Source organism: Myotis davidii, unplaced genomic scaffold (assembly GCF_000327345.1).
Source record: "Myotis davidii unplaced genomic scaffold, ASM32734v1 scaffold79, whole genome shotgun sequence".
Classification (NCBI taxonomy): domain Eukaryota; kingdom Metazoa; phylum Chordata; class Mammalia; order Chiroptera; family Vespertilionidae; genus Myotis; species Myotis davidii.
In genome coordinates, this window is record NW_006294339.1 from 8,593,308 (window position 1) to 8,613,106 (window position 19,799).

The window sequence follows — 19,799 nt, forward strand, 5'->3', positions numbered from 1 at the left end:
TGAACCTTCCAATATGTATCGAAAGTCTCCAGGTTTGGTCATTATAAAGTAAGTATCATTTAGGGGAAGGCTAGTGCTTTCTTTTTTAATCAAATATTTTTGCATTATACTAGGGGAATACATTGCTAACAGGCAGCAAACTATTGAGGGAACATTACCTGAATTTATTTAATTCTTGGTAAAGTTTATTTAGAGTTTTAGCAGAGAAGTTAGAAAAGAACATACCAATTAATGTTATTCCTGTATTACAACCTTACAATAAAATATCTAAATTACCCCATGCATATTTCTTTCTTTTTTAAACTTATGGATAAACTTCATTTTCCTTTAATTGTTTTTATTTTAAAATAGATATTCTAGAAATTATTGTCATCTGATTTATGACAGCCTTTATTGGACAGAAATCTTTCCTGTCTTTTTATTTATCAGTACATTTAACTCTAACACTGGGAAACTTTTCCAAAATGCTTTACACAAGCTGACGTTTAAGCTGATTAAAAGAATGCTTATATGAAAGAATGTTTTATATACATGGTTATAATTGAAATACTACCAAACCAGGTATATATTTAGTTACTTAAACTCCAGAATTCTGGAAGTTTAAAGAACTCTTAATCATAGGAAAGCATGTACTAGAGGAAAGCCTTTAGTACATTTAGTCTATTTGACTCCAGCCAGTTGACTCACCTATATTTTTGCTTACACCTTTTACAGCTTATTGCTGAGCTAGCAGTTCTTTAATGTCCTTGGCAAATTCAGGAAGCCACCATGTGTATATAAATTAAGAGAAAATATTTCTGCCTGATCCTGATCATTTTTTCTCAGGGCTATAAGTTTGGGTTTTCATGATCTTGATGTTCAAAAAAACAAACAAACCCAAAATGAAAAAGCCAAACCAAACCAACTAGATACTCTAGGTATCTAGTACGGGAAGGTGTTGGAGAGTTTAGGGACGATAAATGGGTCACCTACCAATACCTAGAAGCATAGAAACCTTTACAACATTTATGTAATTCTAACATGTAATTATTTTGTCAGGCCCAGCAAGTTAATGGAAACTCGAATACCATTAGGATAATTAAGTATTTCAGTAACTATCAGCTATAACATAACAGGCAAACTGATTTTTATTTTATTATTATTTTTTTTAAATTGTTTAAAGTATTACAGATAGTAGTACATATGTCTCTGGCAAAACTGATTTTTATTAGGGAAACTATGCCAAGACAATTGTAGAATTATTTAAGGGAGAGGAATACTAGTTTATTACCCTAAACACTCTGTTTAGGACTGAAAATGAAAATACTGTCCAGATGCAATATCAAAATCTACTTTAGAGTGGAGTTGTAATAACAGATTACTTTAGAGACAAGGGTAAGGATAGGGAACTTATTTGTATGGGAAAATATCGTGTGTTTTCATATACCTGTCATGTGAGAGATACTGTGCCAGATGCACTAAACTTGCTCTCTTTAATCCTCATACTAATCCTATAAATTGGGTATCGTTTCCACCCTGTTCCTCGATGGAGACACCAAGGCTCTTAGTACGTCTGGTGGCTTGCCTCAGTTTTGGAATACAGCTCTATGTCCCATACTGATTCTCTTTCACTATATCAGAAGATCCACACAGTCTGGGTGGATGAGAAGAAAAATAGCAGATGGGTGTACATGTAGGTAAAGGTATGATAATGCACTTAGCATTGAAATAGTCCAAACTGCCACGGCATTTGGACTCTGCTAGTTACAACTCATGTAAGAAGCTGGGAGTCACTGTATGGGCTGACTATACCCTAAAGTCAGGTAATCCAAGAATATTTGCTGAGCACTTACTTCGTGTTGGACGGAAAGAAAATGTTCTTGTATTTGAAGATTGTACATCTTTTCCCATGTGACTTTTCTAACATTGCTGTAGTGAGAAAAGTCCCTGTAAACCTCTTTAAGCAATGCCTCAATCTATTTAGGGAAAGGGGAGATAAATGTACTCTTGTTTAGGATTCTGTGCTGATCTGGGGTGTATTTTGGAAATGAAGACAGAAGTTAGAATAAGTTTACTTTTCTCGAAAGGAGGCCTTTTCTTGGTGGAGTCATTATGCCATTATTTCCTAGCTATTAAAATTTGCCATCTCGATGCTTGGTTATTCACTGAAAGGAATGAAATATTTATTAAGGTCATATCAGTGTTGCATACAAAGGGAGCCACGGAGTGATTTTTATGCCTTGCTTTTTGGGAGCAAGTGTTTCTGCTGGGTTGCATCAATGTCTGTAGATTTTATTGATTATAATTAAGTCAGTCTGCATTGTCTCTAAGAATTTACATGGGTTTAAAAATCAATTCTTCGTGTATACATTTGAAGTAGTTTGAAAAAGGATCTGAGGAGAAAGGACAAATCTGCAACTATTAATCCTGTTGTTATTTCTGTGAGCCAGAAATGGTGTTATTTTCCATGAAAACATCTGCAGGTTTTAGGTGCTGTGATCCTTTTAGTTTTCTTTGCGTTTCATTTCCTCTACCTCTAATCTTGCAAAAGCATGTCATAGCTTATCCTTATCTTCAGTAGATTTCTGGGTGTGCCTGGAAAACCCCCTAGCGCAAATCCAAAAGGTTACTTAAATTCTCATATTGGATGCTCTTCACATACACAGATATTGATGTAAACTTAATAAGATTAGGAAGATTTCATGCCAAGTTGATACTTTGCATTTACCTGGTGGATCAAAGGATGATGGGAGGGCTAATGGGTCTGGGCTTTGGTTGGTGGTTGTGGGGAACCTTCTCTGGACTTTTTACGAAGAGATTCCTGTGTTACCTGATGTACACGTCGAAGCCAAGTTTGGCAAGTGCATTTATATTAAAAGTGGAGGCATTCACTATCACACAAGCTGGTGGCATTAACTCACACTGATCTATGTAATAGTGCCAATACCAATTGCAAGACCTTTAATAATTAGTGCTTTCATGGAAGTAAAAAAAATGTATTTATATTTACATTGTTTTCCTACAGCAACTGAGTGTAGGTACATCTGCTTCGGCTTGAGAGGCCTGTCCCTGTGTGCGCATGCCTATTATAGGTGTATATTGAGAGACAGAGTTGAAAAGATACTCGTTTTTGACATGAAAAATGCTAAAGCAAATTGCACTTTAGTTTTTTAATGGGGAAGATTAAATAAAAATAAAAGAGCATTATTTATACCATGAACTCAAACAGATATACAGCTAGGGAGCCTTTAAGGAACAGTTTTAGTTACCCAGACTGGTGATATGGGCAGATTATGGACACTAACATTTCCTGTGACCAGGATTCTTGAAGATATTCAATAAAAATTCCTCCTGTTATAGTTCTTTAAAATAGCACTATATTTGGGATATCCTATGACTGTTTCATGCCTCTGGATTGATGTTACATATCTCTTTCCAGGGGGTTGAAAATTAAGCCTTGGCTATAGCAGTCTTGGTATTTTCTATAAGCCCATAGCTTTTATTTAAAAATAGATCTTTATTGATTTCAGAGAGGAAGGGAGAGGGAGAGAGAGAGAGAAATATCAATGATGAGAGAGAATCATTGATCGGCTGCCTCCTGTATGCCCCACACTGGGGATTGAGCCCACAACCCAGGCATGTGCCCTGACAGGGAATCAAACTGTGACTTCCTGGTTCATTGTTCAATGCTCAACCACTGAGCCACACCAGTTGGGCGAGCCCATAGATTTGATCACATTTTTTTGAAAAGCTTAATTGTGAATGGCTGTTAAATATTTTTCACTTACCCACTTATTAGCCCTTCTTTCCTTCCTTCCTTCCTTCCTTCCTTCCTCCCTTCCTGTTGTGAGGCACGCACCCCTGCTCAGCCTTCTAACCTCCTCCTCCTCTCTCTCTCTCTCTCTCTCTCTCTCTCTCTCTCTTTCTTTCTTTCTTTCTTTCTTTCTTTCTTCTTTCTTTCTTCTTTCTTTCACAGCAAGGCTTTCTTCCTTTGCTTATGGAAGGCCTCAAGTTTGTTTAGGAAACAAAGTCTGTCTTATCATAATTTTGTTGGAGACAAGATGCAGTTACATAAAACAAATGGCAAACCTGTGAAACTTTTGCTCCTCGTATCAGGCCTCTGTGTGGGAAATCTAAATGAATAAAATAGCAACTTGTTCAACATAGCCCGCCTGGACTCTGTTGAAGGGGATCTTTTATTTACAAAATTGAATTGATTCCTCCCTAAAGCAAAAAAATCATAATTGTAGAGAATCTTGAAAGCTTTTAGATAAATACTCTAAGTATCTCCCACCCCCTCTGCAATCTTAAAAAGCAACATAGACAGTCAGAAGCCTGTTTATTCCCCACTTGTGTAACAAGTAAAGAATAGAAGATTCTAAATAGTTATGCCCCACCCCACCCTGACACTCTTCTGTGTTCTGGTCAGATTGGTCTTTGCTGTTCGCCTCTCCCCACTCCCCGCACTGTGCTCTCTCCGTTGTCCCTCCAGGAATGCTCTTCCTTCTATACTTAGCATCTCTGTCCAGAGAAGGCCTGTCTGCCCTCATTCTGTGTTTTAGGTGTGGTCCCTCCTGAAGTCTTTCAGACTCTGCAACTGAATGTGGTTATTTTGGAAAGGGGTCCGCACTTTCCAACACAATTGCCTTGCCTGCTTTGTGGTTGAACTCTGTGTTACTCTTTTTTGCTGCCTGGTGTTTTACATATCTGTGCCCTTAGGCATGTTCAGTGGCCAGTAGGCATTTACTAAATGGCTGTTTCTGCCAGACATTATGCTACTTACTGGGAAAATCAGAAGGTTTAAAACCTGGCCTGTGGTGTCAACAACATCTTGGTCTTTTCTCTCCCCAACTTGGCTCTCAATTCCCAATGGATAGGAACAGTCTTATGATTCTTTGTTATCCTCAGGAAAGCCTGGCTTCTTGCACAGAGTACTTGCTTAATAAGTGAGTAGTTGACTAAACCAGTTTTCTTCTGATAGAATTTGAACAGCAAAGATTGGCTTTCCTCTCTGGGATTTGAATGAAAGTAGTGTAATATATGCTATTTGCCATTACACTGTGATACTTTTGTGGTATGTAAAGGAATATTTTCCCACTACTCCTGCCATGTACTCTTGGGGTACTTGCCATTTATCTTGGAAGACGTGGTAATAATTAGCGTGGGTCAGCAATCAGAATTTTATGGAGTGTCAGTAGGCGCTGTGTTGGCCTCCTTTGTCTGGCCCCATTCAGCTACCTTGGGGATCCTCATGCATAGACAACTGTCTGAATACAACTCCTGGACACCGTCAGCTGTAGCTTTCATCAGATTCCCAAAGGCATCCATGACCCAGAAGAGGTTAAGTGAATGATTTAAGCTCACACTTGTCTCCCTGAAGGATCTAAAATGTAGGTGGCATTTGGACAGGTTCACAGCTGCTCAGATTCCCACAATTTCCTTTTACCTAGTTGGGGGAGGAAGAATGCCTGTAAATGTGGGTATATTGTAAAACTTGAGATGACCGCCAAGAAGCTGTAGGGTTCCTGGGCAATCTATGGCCAAGACCTACATTATTCGGATAGGCCCAGAAACCCAGCTTGCTAGTAAATGGTCTTGGACCATAGCACTCGGTATTTTCCCTGTACTCCAGCCAATGCAGGGTTTTTGAATGTTCAGGACTGTAACCTAACCTGAACTCTTGCCTGGGAATAAGCTCCCCCAGCCCTTCAGCCCCACTTTCCCCATCTAAATGACAAGGGTAATTATCAGTAACATTTTGAACTTTCCTGAAAAATAGTGTTCTTCACTGAGGATAGTAGGAAGTATTTCTTTACTTTGGAACTTTAGAAGATGGTCTGAGCTGAGCAGAAATTGTCATTGCCTTTTTAACGGCTGGACACTTATCACCAGTCTGTGCCAACATCAGTGATGGTGCACCGCGAAGGTGTTTGGTCTTGATAAGCTTCTAAAGAAGCAGACTTTGTCTCTGTGTGTGCTTTTAAATAGCTACTGGGCTCTGTTAGAGAGAGAGAGAGCGAGAGCAAGAGAGAGAGAGAGAGAGAGAGAGAGAGAGAGAGAGGAGAGAGAGAGAGAGAAGAGAGAGTTATTGAGATTCCTTCCTAAATAAAAAGGAAAGAAAGTTTATAGAAAATAAGGCCTAAGTTGCTAACATAGTGTTTGCTTTTGCTCTGCGATGTGTGTGGGTGTATATGTATGTGTGGGTGCATATAGATGTGTGTGTGTGTGCACGCACACACATGGGTGCTTATGTTCATACTTAGTAAAAGGCCTTTGCATGCATACCAGATTGGCTACATCGCTTAGAAGATTCATTTACTTTCCCAATTTCTTGTATTACCAGTCTTTGATCAAATACTACTTATTATATTCTCTAAAACTGTGACATAAAGGGGACTGGTGAAAAAATTTCTGAAATGCTAAATGTATTCCAGGCTAAAAGTATTACAATAGGATGATGTCGTTTAACCCATCTACTTGAAATAAGAAGCCAAGCAAATGGAAATGTGATATGTTTAAGAAGGCAATTCTTGGAAAAAATGTTTGATGTTCCATCTACTCTGACATTATTCATTGTATTTTTATTTTAAGCATAATTTGAAAATATTTTGGAAGTGCTGTAGTGCCATTTCTTCTCTGGTTGAGCCAAAGGATAATACCAGATAAATGCTGTCTGTAATGCAGGCTGCACTGAATCATTAAAGCTCCCATCTTTGTTAAAACACTAAATATAGGATGCGGGAGGAGGAGGAATTTCTTATTTAGGAAAAAAATTTTGGTAGGTCTTCCTTAAAGCAATGAAGGGGATGCCCTGGTGGTCTAATTTTAGAGGAAATGAGAGAATCTGCCATTTGCTGTGGCCACCATGCTCACAGTCCTGTGCTGGTGCAGGTGTGGATGTGACTCTGTGCTTTCGTTGGTGTAAGAGCCCTGGAATAGGATTATACCCTTAATTCTAAGACAAACTGAGAGCTGTAATGGAGACAGCAGCATTTGATGTGGAGAGGGATTTCCCATGCACCCCCTAGGGGTCCTCAAGGGTTAATACAAAGGGTGATTTCAAAGGATTTACCTTAGGAGCTTTGTCACTGAGTACAGAGAAAGGAATTTCTGTGATGATTCCAAACTTAGACTAAATGCTAGGGAAGAATCCAAGGACTCTAACCTCCAGGGGAGAAAAGCAGTAATTTATGGATCTCTCTAGAAATTATGGTTAGGTTCTTTTCCCTCTGAACCCAGTCTTCCTTGGTCATGTGACTGGAATTCAATTATCAGCACCATAAATAATCTTGTGAATGGAAGCAGTGTGTTTGGCAGTGAATTTCTGCTTTCTAAAGAGAAAGGAACCTTTAGGAGTTATTAGAAATAATGCTGTACTAGCCATGACTCTGAAGGCAAATGGTCACAGAGGTGCAGGACCGGGTCCCCGTAGACGGTGGGTTTTAGAAGAGTCAGATATGTGCTGGTGACGGATGGCATGGAGGTTGGATATGTTTTTTTTTTTTTTAAAAAATGCATATTTAAAGAAGGCTGTATTTAGAAGTTTATTTATAATTGGTTTTAGGATAAAGCCAGCCTGTTGATGCATAACAGAGTTGACTGGTTCCATTAGCATCCTTGAAATATTTAACAAGACGCTGAGTTTAGCATATGAGCTCTTTCAACCGCTGTTGGAGACAAGGCAGTCCATGTTGGATAATTCTTGTTGTAAAACCAGCAGGCAGCCTCCTTTTCCTCCCTGCCTTGCCCCTTGTCCTGCGTTCTAGACTAGTGAAGGGCAGCTTTTTATAGTCAGAGGTCTGTATGCCTTTGAAAATAGCCCTTCTTCTAGTGATCTGCTGCTAATGACAATTTATGTCCTGAAGATAGCAAAGAGTGCTGATTTAATTCATTTTACTACCAGTGTCCTTTCATGGGAGCAAGCAGGCTGGTAAAATTGTTTCAGGAACCAGAACATTTTTCTTGGTTATTTATAACACAACATGATCATCCAGCTACACAGGGCTTCGTTCAGTTGAGAAAGTCTTTTGAATCCAAAAATAATAATCCTTTATATTTGTACAGTATTTGCAGTTTTATAAGGAACCCTTCATATCCATTCTCTCATTTGATTTTTCTGACAATTCCATAAGGTAGAGAGGGCAGGTATTGTTACTTCCAAATTACAGGTGAGGAACCCGAAACCTATGTGCTTGCAAGGCTTGTGCCCAGGGTTTCACAACCAGTAAGTGACTGGGACATGAGCCCCCTAGATTTCATTCTGGCTCGAGGGCCAGTGCTCTTTCCACTGTTTGTTTTGATACCCTTGGAAGGTTCATTGCTCATCTAGGAAAGAAAAATTGGCAGCTCTTGCTGAGAAACATGGAAGTCTGCTGGGAGAGACAGATCCAAGAGAGTCGCACTGGTTACTAAATAAAATGAGAAGAGACCAAGGGGGTCAAGGGGCTTGCCCTACTGCCTGAGGTCACTCACTGTGTGATCAGGAGCATGTCTCAACTTCTCCATGCCGGGGATTTCTCCCAATTTGTCCAAAGATGAGAATCTCTAATCTGCCCTCACCAGCCTGCAGATCTGTGGAGAAAATGATAGAGAAGTGACTTTTATGCATGTGGGTAAATGGAAAATGTCCCTTGGAAGGGACATTTTATACATGTGGACGGTGGTATCACAATGCATATTTTTTGTATTTGAGTTTCAGGTGGAAGGTGGAAAAGCTATCATTTTCCATTTGTAGGGGCTTCAAATCTACTCTCAAGGGAAGGCTAAGGGATTGCTTTACTTGCCCTCAATCAATTCCTTACTTTTCCTAATTTCCCTTTATTTATTTCTCTCACCTCTTTGGGCAGGACCGTGAAGATATTCCCAAGCATTTCCTATGGGAGGTGAGGGTGTTCCAGGGAAGGAACATAAGACTTAAAGTCAGATGGCTCAGTCCCTCCACATTCCAGCTGTGTGACCTTGGATAAGTAACTTCCCCTCTCTCAGTCCCAGTTTCTGTCTGTCCAGCAGGGATAAGTGTGATACCTAAGGGCCTTAAGTGAGATAATGGATGCATAGTGGCCTGGCAGGCACTCAAAACATTCTCAATAAATGCTATTCTGTGTTAGGGAAAAGTGAATAGAGATTGATGATCAGGGCAGAGCTGACCAAAGACATGGATGGAGAGAGGGGAAGCTTTAGGATTTGGCTATTTTTTTCTATTTTAAACACTGTCTTTCAGCTTTCATTTTGCCTCTCATAATTTTTCCTCTCAGACATGTGGTGTCTTAAAGGAAAAAACAACTAGGAGGTGAGGGTGTTAGGCAGATGGGAGGTCCATGGCTGAATGTACTTACAGAAGCCCCACCCTGGGTCTGCGCCTAGTTTCAGTGATTTTGAAATGTGTGGCTCTCAGCAGGCCAGGGGAGTTTGCGAAGCTGTTGGGGAGGCTTTACCCAGACACTGTTACCTGCTCTGAGAGTCACATGCACGCCTACACACACTCCATGGAGCAGATGAATTCTTTTGTTCTCCATCTGGTCTAAAAATGAAATGGACTTTTAATGGAATGGGTTGGGGAATTCCACACACCATCAGGACTCTGGAGCGAGGTCAGAGATAGAGTGCACCGTGGCTTTTAAAAGGATTTGTTATCCTTCGTTTCATCTGGCAGTGGGAGGGGAAATGAGGAAGCAGAAGTGAGTGAACGAAGCTGCTGTCATGTGGTACCAAACCAGTGAGTTACCAGGTATCTGCCGTTCGCATTGAAAACTGAGAAGAAGGGAGGGAGCGTATTTCTGCCTTTGCTCCCATGTGTTAGACTCTAACAGTTAGAGGAAGGGCACATTGGTTTGGTTCCATCTGAGAACCTTTGAGTGCCTCTGATGTGCCAGGCACTGTGATACGTGCCCAGGGCACCAGGAAGGAAGACCCAGATCTTGTTGTTGGGAAGGTTCGTTTGAGCCACTGTGATGGGCTGAAGTTATGTTTTGAATTGTACGAGTTAGGATTTTTGGATGAACTTTTAAAAAAATACCTTTTTATTGATTTCAGAGTGGCAGAGAGAGGGAGAGATAGAAACATCAATGATGAGAGAGAATTATGATCAGCTGCTTCCTACATGCCCCACACTGGGGATCAAGCCCACAACCCTGGCATGTTCCCTGACCCGGAATTGAACCATGACCTCCTGGTTCATAGGTCAACGCTCAACCACTGAGCCACACTGGCTGGGCTTGGACGAACTTTTGATAGGGCATTGATAAGAAGTGATTTGATTTATAGATTTGTATTTTATAGAGTCAAGTTATTCCAATCTCCTGTGGTCGGCAAACTGTGGCTCGCAAGCCACATGAGGTTCTTTGGCCCCTTGAGTGTGGCTCTTCCACAAAATACCAACTTCTGCGCATGGGCCACAAAGTTTCAATCGCACTGTACATGCGTGCCTGCACATGTTATTTGTGGAGTGGCTCTTCCACAAAATACCACCTTCTGCGCATGGGCCACAAAGTTTCAATCGCACTGTACATGCGCGCCTGCACATGTTATTTGTGGAAGAGCCACACTTATGGGGCCAAAGAGCCGCATGTGGCTCATGAGCTGCAGTTTGCCGACCATTGTCCTATACCATATATATACTTTTAAGATTATATATACATTATCTATAATAATAAAAGTGTAATATGCTAATTAGATCGGATATCCTTCTGGATGTCCTCCCAGATAATGCCAGGGCTGCGAGGGAAGCCCGGGTCCTGGGTGCCAGAGGAAAGCTGGTGCCGGCAGCTGGGGGAAGGAAGGCCTATTCTTGCATGAATTTTGTGCATCGTGCCTCTAGTATATATATAATCTTAATCAATATTTAGTGAATTTGTGATGATAGTCATAATAATAACCCTGATTTTTAAAAAGTACTATCTGTATTACACCATTTACCTAGTGATATTATGTGCATTAGCTCATTTAATTGTTACAACTCCCTGTTGTTATCAGTATTTTAAAGACAAGAAAATTGAAGCATGGAGTAGTTAACCCTATGGCATGATCCTCAGGTATGTTCTGAATCATTAAAGAAGGTTATGTTATATCTAGTTAGTGTTTATAGGAAGAATGGCTCTATCCTCTGTGTATGTGGTTTGGACAACCATTTATTACATACAAGACTCTCTGATTTTAGGCTAGTCAGACTCCACTTTCCATAATCCCCTCCTCAAAGGTAAGCCATCCTGAAAAAAGAGGAGCTTTAATGAGCCATCTCTATTATTGGTTCTGTAAGACCTTGACATTTGCAAACTTTGTGTGTGTGTGTGTGTGTGTTTTGTCTTTTGTCCCACACAGTAGCCACTCTTGCAAATCAACCTTGGGAAGTTAGCATTCTTAATGAAGATCTATAGGAGACTTTCTCCTTAGACAGTAAATCAGCTCTTCCAGGGCACCATCCATCTCTTCCTTCGAGCGCATGAATTGGTATATGGCACCTTACAACAGCTCATTTATCTTACGCGGGTCCCTGGTTATTCCCTCTGCCCACTTCCCCCAGATTGCCAGAGATCCAGGCAGAAGTGCAGTAGCTCATGGCTTTGTGGTTTGAAAGTTGCCAAGGTCAGCCAAGGTGTCTGTGGCATTGACTTACAGAGAGCTGGTACAGAGTATCACCAATAACTTTTAGGTGATATCAGCCACACCAGCGAAGGGGTTAGTTTGCTAAAGCTTTCGAATTACGCTTGGTTAATTAAAGGTGGCTAGAAGATAGAGCAATAGGAGAAAAAGTTTGTTACCTTATATCCTACCTTTAGAGATTTTTTTTTTCCTGGTTAGCATTCATCCAAATCATATTGGTGTCTTTTGGCCTTACAGTTAATTCTATAATAGTGATAATGATGCACTTTTGTGCTATATAGCTAGGCTATATGCTAGTTGCTTTTACAAATGCCCTATTTTATCCTCACAATCCTACCCTGGGGTAGGAGCCATCCTCCTTATTTCATATGTGGGGAGCTGATCACCATGGAGGCTAAATAACCTGCTGAGAATAAACAAACAGAAGCTGGCTCAAAATCAAGTGTCCTCCACATTTGCTTCTCTGACAATCTTCTGGCAAGGCCATAGCCTTGCTGGAATCACCCACTGTTGGAAGGATGGTGCCAACTATACTATCATTCTGGTAAGAAATTGATCGAGGCAGAATAGTAGTGTGAGGTTATGGTTAGCGGTGGACCCAGAGGCCATGCTTACTTTGTTACTGGCATGAATACTTGTTTTATTGTTGGGGTTTCCTCGCAAGCAGGCCCCGAGACTAAGGTTTGGGAGGTGATCCCAGGGAGTATGGGGAGGAAAAATGTCCAGTAAAGGGCATCTTAGTGAGCACATTATTGCTGTGACCAACTGGGGCTCATTCCCTCTGGGTACTCCCCGGGAGGTAGAACATCATCATAATTATTTCACCGAGAGCCAACTCTTGTCCTCTGTGCTTGAGGGTGGCTCGTGTGCAGATGAATTCTGCACTTCCAGTCTGCCCCACTCTGCCCTGTGGACAGAGAAAGCCCGGAGGCAGAAAGACTCAGGTGTTTGTGTTTGAAACTGGAAAGCATGTCTGCCCCAGCTGTAGGCCACCTCCAGGGTGGGGTGAACAGCATAGGGGGAGGGCCCGGGTAGTTTCGGCTGCATTTGCTTTTGAAGTCAACACTACTAGTGCTGACAAAGATGCATCCATACTGGGGCCTCTCACTGGGAAGTTGACAGCCTTGCACATGCAAAGCAAGAGAGCAGGGGCAGCAGTGAGGCTAGGTTTGGTTTCAGGGGAGGAGCAGAGGAATGGGAGTCAGGCCGTCTCAAACTTGGGCCCCAGCTCTGCCATGTCTTAGGTGTGTGTTGGGCGAGTCAATGTCTCTGCACCTCAGTGTTTGCATCTATAAACTGGACTCAGCCGCCTTCCAGGGTTCATCAAAGCCTTTGTAAAGTATGAAGCAACATGCAGCCTCTGTGTTGTTGCCTTTGGGCTGCTGACTGAAGCATCGGACGGAGTGTTAGGTGCGAGTGGAACGTAGAGGGCAGCTGTTTGCTTCGTGGGAAACTCCTGGGGAGCCCCATGCTAACTCCTCAGGAAACCTGACCTCAAGTCTCCTGCAAGTCAAGGGGCAGTGAATTCAAACCCCGGCTGGGCCCCTCCTCAGTGTGGTTCCTCACCAACTGAATTGGTAGTCCTGGTTCTGCACCAGGGAGAGGGTGCCTTTCCAGTAACTCTCTGTGGAGTGCAGATTTATTTTTATAGTGAAAGTTGATTTGGATGTGCAACGCCATAGATCAAGTCCTGGTTCTTCTAAAGGTCCTTTGGCCTGTAGAGATGTCAGATAAGCTTTTGTCTTCTCATTCACAGTGTGGTTTCTGGCCAAAGGTTGACGTCCACAGGTGGCTGATATTCAGTGAATCAGGACTCTCTCCATATGTGAACTTGGCTCTAGTGTAGCCAAGACCTGCACGGAGAGCTGGAAGTGCCTTTCGGTATCCACCCTTCAGTATGCCCTGGCTCCTCAGGATTCACGCCAGGGAGAGGGCAGATGCCCCTTACTCTACTCGCAAGGGGGCCCAGGACTGTCTTGCCCCCCTCCCCCGCCCCCCTCCTCACCTAGTCAGCCCCTGGCTTGAACTCCATCACTCAAGAGGGAACATTAAAAAACCCACACCTCTGACTCATGCTTTGATTTTGCAGCCTAAAGAGGCAAAGACGCCGTAAGGAGCTTTTAGGGGCCATCACCATGGAGCCTCTTTATTGCCTAGCAAGAGCCTTAAATGATAATGGGAAACCTCACTATTGATTGGCTGACTCTTAATTCTTCCTCTTTGGGTTTTGAAGTAGAAGTGATGGTCCAGAATATTTATATTACTCATTGGATATATTAAATTAAACATACGAAAGTCCTGAAGCCACTTAAGATGAGGTTGCAGCTCTGGTGAACGGGACTTTATTACCAAAAGAGGGAATAGTAGCTTTTAGTTGTGGCTTCTCTGGAAAATGTATTGATGATAAGAATGGCTCGGCAGAGTCTTGGGACTCTTCAAAGGGGCTTAGAGTGTGCTTTCTTTTAAGAAAGTTCCTCAGGCCCATTCTCTATAAACACCCAGGTCTATGGTGTAATGGAGAGTGTGGTAACAAAGTCTTAACTTCTGTTCTGGCTGAAGATGAGTTCCACTGATGTCTTGGCAAATGCTGTTAAAGACCAGTGTCTGGGCTCTGGGGCTGCAACTCACATAAGAAAATGTCTGCTCACTATAAGAAGCCACATGAAGTACAACCGCCCTGTACTATGGGATTTAAAATCTTTCTCTCATCTTAAAGCCATCGGAAATTAGCATGGATGAGAGGCTTGGCCGATTCTGTTAAATGACCAAGAAGGCATATAAGAGCTACAATTTTTGTTTTAAAAGATTTTGATCCCTGGAAGAAATACAGCCCCCGAGGCAGTGAAATGGTTAATATGACAGCCACCCTTCCAGGTTTCCCCAGATATGCTTACTTGCTGTACAATGGATAATTGTTAGCTCTTGTTGTGCAGATGCTGTTGCAGATGGAGTCCTGTACCTGCATGCATAGCAAATGAATTAGACTGGCAATCCCCTTTATAAAGCATAAATATGTAATTTGTTCAGCTGTTGTAATTAAATATGTATGTGTGAAACAGCCACCATTCAGGTCATTAATGATGCGCCATGCCAAATTAGAGCTTACAGACAGTAATGTACATTGTTGTGCAATGAGGGAATTGCAAATAACACAGCTAAGCCTTTCCTAGTAAAGTGATGCATTCGGCAGCCTTAAAAAGAATATTTACCTTTGCAACATTATTTTTATTTAGAAGGTACATTTTTGTTCAGTGTGAAAGTCTGTAAGATGGAATTACTTTTATTGCCAGTTTAGTTTTATTAGTGTTTTAACATTTTATCGTACAAATGACACAGACTTTATTAAACATGCTGCTTGGTGATAAGTCTTAAGTAACTACTTACATATAAAACAGCAGTTGCCCCTGGTTTTCTACATGGTTATGATAGAATTGATATATCATACCACCATGGAATGTCTTGATTATTTCATTGCATTAAAAAAACACACAAAAAACCCTTATGATATTTCAACTGTGTTCCCCACTGATGGATAAAGAAATCCCTATGACAGTAAACAGTATTTTTATTTCCATAGAAATTGAGCGGAGAAAAATGCAGTTATCAAAATATAAACAAATGAAAGTGGTAAATTTGCCTCATGCTTTAATTACTAATGAATTACTTGTGAATCCAAGGAATTTCCTAAGAAAAGTGTCATCCTTGGGGTCAGAATGGTTGTTTTTAAAATTTTAAGACTCAAAGTTTGTAAAGTTAACTCACTTGGGAAAATTATTGTTCTGTCCTTTTTCTCCTTGGCTTCATGTTACAGTATTTCAAATACTTGACGCGGAAACTTAAATATATTAAAACTATTTTTATTTTAAATTCTTTCTGCATTTGTATCTTGGTGGCCTATAGACGATCTATTTTTAACATGCCTGTTGTTTTGACGGTTGGTACTGAGACTACAAGAGCTAACCATCTTGACCTTTTTGTCCACCCGGGCAGCAGGAGGAAGTGTCTCAGAGTTAATTCTGTCTTGTTCACAGCTGGGAACAGAACATTCCTCTGTGATCTGCTTGCCCATGATTCGCTGCGATCTCCTGGAAGCCAAACTTGATACTATAAATCCTGAGGTTGAACACAGATCAACCTTAGTGACACATTTGGTTAGGAATTAGTCAAAGTTTCAGACAATTGAAAATGGAATTATTTGGTACATTATTTTAGTTTTGCACCAAATTCAAATTTAGAAATTTCTTTAAGCCTAAAATTAGCCAAGATTCAGGACCCTGAAGAATTTTCAGTTAGAGATCCGAATTGTGTACAGATATAAATCTTTATTTTTAACAAACAGGCAAATGTTTTAATTCAGCAAATGTGTATTTTATTTTAAACAGATGAAATAACAGCTTGGTTTGCTCTACCTAAATTATTGTTCCTTAATATCAAATATTTTACTTGAAAGAAGTTCTTAGCTGTATATTTCTTGATTTTCCTGTCCCATGTTCTGTATAACTTTCAGTTCAACTAAATAGGAACATTTCGTTTGCAATCTTAAGGACAAGTTTGATTCATGCATTAATGTTTATGAAGATAGAAATGTTATATGGGTGACAATGATTTTAAAATATTATGACTTGTCTTGATTGTATTCAAACTTCCCTGAATACTGAATACCATGGAAAAAGTTGGCCCTGCTAGCTACATGCTTAGCATAAACTACGACTTCATAACTTTCTGAAAAGACTTTAAGGTCATTTTCTCATTCAATTCTTAGATCTCAATTAGAGATCTTAATCTTTTCCTGGGAAGCTTCTTTTATTTCTATCTGCTTTGGAACTGTAGCGCCTGTGAAACAGTACAATGTATATTTTGGGTTTTGGAGAGAGCATTGGAAGGACCGTTTGCTTTATTTAAAACTAGTGGCCTGGTGCATGGATTTGAGCACATTGAAAGGAAATTAATTAGAAGAAATATTTTAATATCACTATTCGCCCTTTCTCTATAACAGAAGTGTCAACCAAAGTCACGATCGACAATGACAGATCGAAACACGTGTGCAATTGGCGCCAGTCAGAGCTTTATATGTATCACACGTACGCAAGTCAACTTAGCCTTTTATAGATATAGAATAAACTTGCTTAATTAGACCTGCTTTCTGATGTAGCTAAACATTTTCCAGCCCAGTGTCTCCTATCTACCTACTCCAGGACTTCTGTGAGGATCAAATGAGATGAGGCACGGGAAAATGCTTCACAGATATTCGGTTACAGTGTAAAGTGTTTCCAACTGGCTATAAAGCAAGTCGTGTTCCTGGGCTGAAGAAACTCCAAGGAGGATAGTTGCTAAGGAGAGGAAGCCGGGTGTTGCTACGTGACATCATTACCCGCCCCCCACAGCCACAGTTTCCGGGCTCGGCCGCATATTGCGCCATGGGATCTCAGCAGTGTCATCTGTGATTTGGTGGGCTGTCGATCCGGGGTGGTGGCGGGGCCTGTGTCCCACTTGGAGGAAGCTGAGTGTTGCTTTGTGGGTGCCAGGTCCATGATGCCGTTACTCTGTAAATGGCCAGTGTGCATCACAGCAGTTCCTGCGTTGAGCGTCTGCCTCCTGGTGGTCAGTGCACATCATAGTGACCAGTTGGACAGTCGGACACTTAGCATATTAGCCTTTTATATAGACTAGAGGCCCGGTGCATGAAATTCATGCACGGATATGGTCTCTGTGCCTCGCAGCGATCAAAGTGCGAGTGTCTGGCGTGGAAGGGCAGGCCGCAGATGACCTCTAGGCCCTAGGCAGCACCTGGGCCCCTAGACCCCACACACCCCCCTTTGCCTGAGTCATGGCACCTGAGCCCCCATGCAGAGATGCGCCAGACACTGCGGGCCAGAGCGCAGCATGGGCCTCTGGGCTGCCCAGCAGTGCCACACAGTAGCCAGGTGGGCAGCGCGCTCTCTCCTGGCCAGCCTGGCAGACCGGCTCCTGCGTGAACCCACAGGGAGCCCGACTGGTCCCTGTGGTCCTGGCGGCTGCGGCCCGGATCACCTGAAGAGGCCTTGTGGATGTGGGGCGGGCTCCTCGCGAGCGCCTGGCACCTGAGTGCCAGGGTTTCCCCAGCGTGAGCCTTGGCGTCCTTGGGGAAGGTAGCATGGGGAGTGAGAGCAAGCTCGGCAGACACCCTGCATTCTCACCGCACCTTTGATCCCGTCACCCCTGCCCCCAGGTAGCCAGGGAGCAGTCGCAGCCCCTTGCCCAGGTGCCACGGGAGGTTGGTCACTGCCACCCACCCCCAGTTCCCTATCCCAACCCAGGGCCCGGCCCCGATTGGGCAATCATGGCCTGCCAGCCGCTGGTTGCTGTCTGCGGGGTGATTGGTCAGGGCGATTGGGCCCTCACTTGCACCCGCCTTGGCCTGGTACCACCTGCTCACCTGCTCCAACATCCCACTGTGGTCCTGCTCTTTTCGGGCCCACTTGGGCCAGCAGCGCCTCCACTGCCACGCACTGCCAGCACCACTGCCGCCGCCTGATGGTCAGCGCACATCATAGTGAGCAATTGAACTCCTGGTAGAACTCCCCGTTGAACTATTTGCATATTAGGCTTTTATTATACAGGACTAGAGGCCCGTTGCAGGGAGATTCCTGTAAGAATAGGGCTTCCTCAGGCCTATTCCTGCAAGAATAGGGTTTCCTGAAGCTGGAGCGAAGCCTCGATTCCTCCTGTCACTGCTGCCTGTCTCCCTCCTGTCTCCAGTGCCTGGCTTCCTCCTGTCTCCACTGCTGTCCCGCCCGGCCGCCCCAGGTCACATACGGGAGGGCCGGATGGCGGCCGGGCGGGCGGCGGATTGCTACTGTCCCACCCCGTCACCCCAGATGGCGGCGGGGCAGGCGGCAGATGGCGCTGTCCCGCCCTGCCTGCAGTATGCAAATTTAACAGCCATCCTTGTTGGGTTGATTTGCATACTCTTCTGATTGGCTGATGGGTGTAGCAAAGGTACGGTCAATTATCATCTTTGTCTTTTATTAGTGTAGATAGCCAATTTCAGCTATGGAGCAGAGGTCTCTCCTAACTTATTATCTCCCAGGAATTTCAAAGTTGCTTAAAATCATCAAGTGATGACGATTGAGGAATTTAATTGTGGAATACATAGGGATGAGCATTGGAGGTGTGCAGGGAACACCCAATTTGAGAAATGCTGGTGGTGTTGGTGTGTGTGAAACGGTCACAGGCCCTTCCTAGGTAGTTTCAAGGAGAAGACACATTGCAGATACCCAGCTGGCTTGGCTCGGTCAGGCCCCCTGCCCTGAGGATCGCAGGTAAAACCATCCGCACATCTGTTGGTCTTGTAGTAGCTGCGCCCGGCTGTGCATGGAAGAGGTAGCCATCCCTGAGAGGTGGGAGCAGCCCAGGGGCTGGTGGCCAATGGACAGTGGCCAGGTGCTTTAGGGTGACAGGCAGGCTGGCCGGCCAATCAGAGACGCCCTCTTGCTGGCAGCCACCCTTGGCCACCGCTGCAGTAAACACTTTCCCTGGGATGATGGCTTTCTGTTGTGTCTGGCAGCCAGGCAGGGCCGCTTGAACTTTAGCCAGAGGCAAATATTTATACATCAGAGTGTGCAGCGTTCCACTGGTCAGGCCTGCGAGGGAGAGACCTCCGTGCCTTGTAGCAGAAGAGGATGTGTCCTTTATGTTCTCTTTTCTTTTTGTTCCCCTTCCCCCTGTGTGACTGTGAAGTGGGACCCTCCAGGAGGTCCCTGGAGCTGGGGCTGCTGCGCTGCTTTTCCAGAACCTGCGCAGGCCCACACTGGGGATGTGCTTTCCCAGAGGGAGGGCGTCCCGACGCTGCTGCCTGCTCCTTGAATTCCTCTCAGAAAGTTTACAGTTAATATTTCCCCTGGAACAGTGTCAAGCTTTTGACAGAGCCCGAGTGTATGCCGAACTGTGAAATTGAGCCCGAGAAGCACGTTGGGAGAAATCTGTTTCTACTCAGATCCGTAAGGTTTTATTGAAAAAAACAAAAACAAAAACCTTCAGGGCGGGGGTGGGGACCCTGAGAGAGGGCCTCCGCCGGCTTCTCCCCGTGCGGGGCCCGGGCCGCCATTTTAAGGAGCCAGCGAAGGGCGACGATGTCCAGCTCCTTACATGGCGGCTGTATTTACTCGGCCGCAGCCAATCAGCGCGGGCCGGGCGGCCACGTGACACGCCACGAGGGCACGCACAGCCCTTGCCTTGTTCCT

The 19,799-nt window shown here is 43.4% G+C and overlaps 1 protein-coding gene across 9 annotated transcripts in view; it reads left to right on the forward strand.

Annotated features, from left to right (window-relative positions):
- Positions 1-19,799, forward strand: part of LOC102755954 (nuclear factor 1 A-type-like) — a 144,752-nt gene that overhangs the window by 83,325 nt on the left and 41,628 nt on the right. For 2 of the 9 annotated variants that reach the window (XM_015566978.1, XM_015566982.1), the window contains one exon: positions 6,286-6,570. The exons of 4 other annotated variants lie outside the window; for them this stretch is intronic. In XM_015566978.1, the coding sequence (XP_015422464.1) occupies positions 6,286-6,329 (44 nt within the window). In that variant the 3' untranslated portion in view covers positions 6,330-6,570. Of the gene's footprint in view, positions 1-6,285; positions 6,571-11,295; positions 11,425-11,924; positions 12,073-19,799 lie in introns of those variants that run through there. 3 more of the 9 variants (XR_001514679.1, XR_001514681.1, XR_001514680.1) reach the window with 3 other exon arrangements.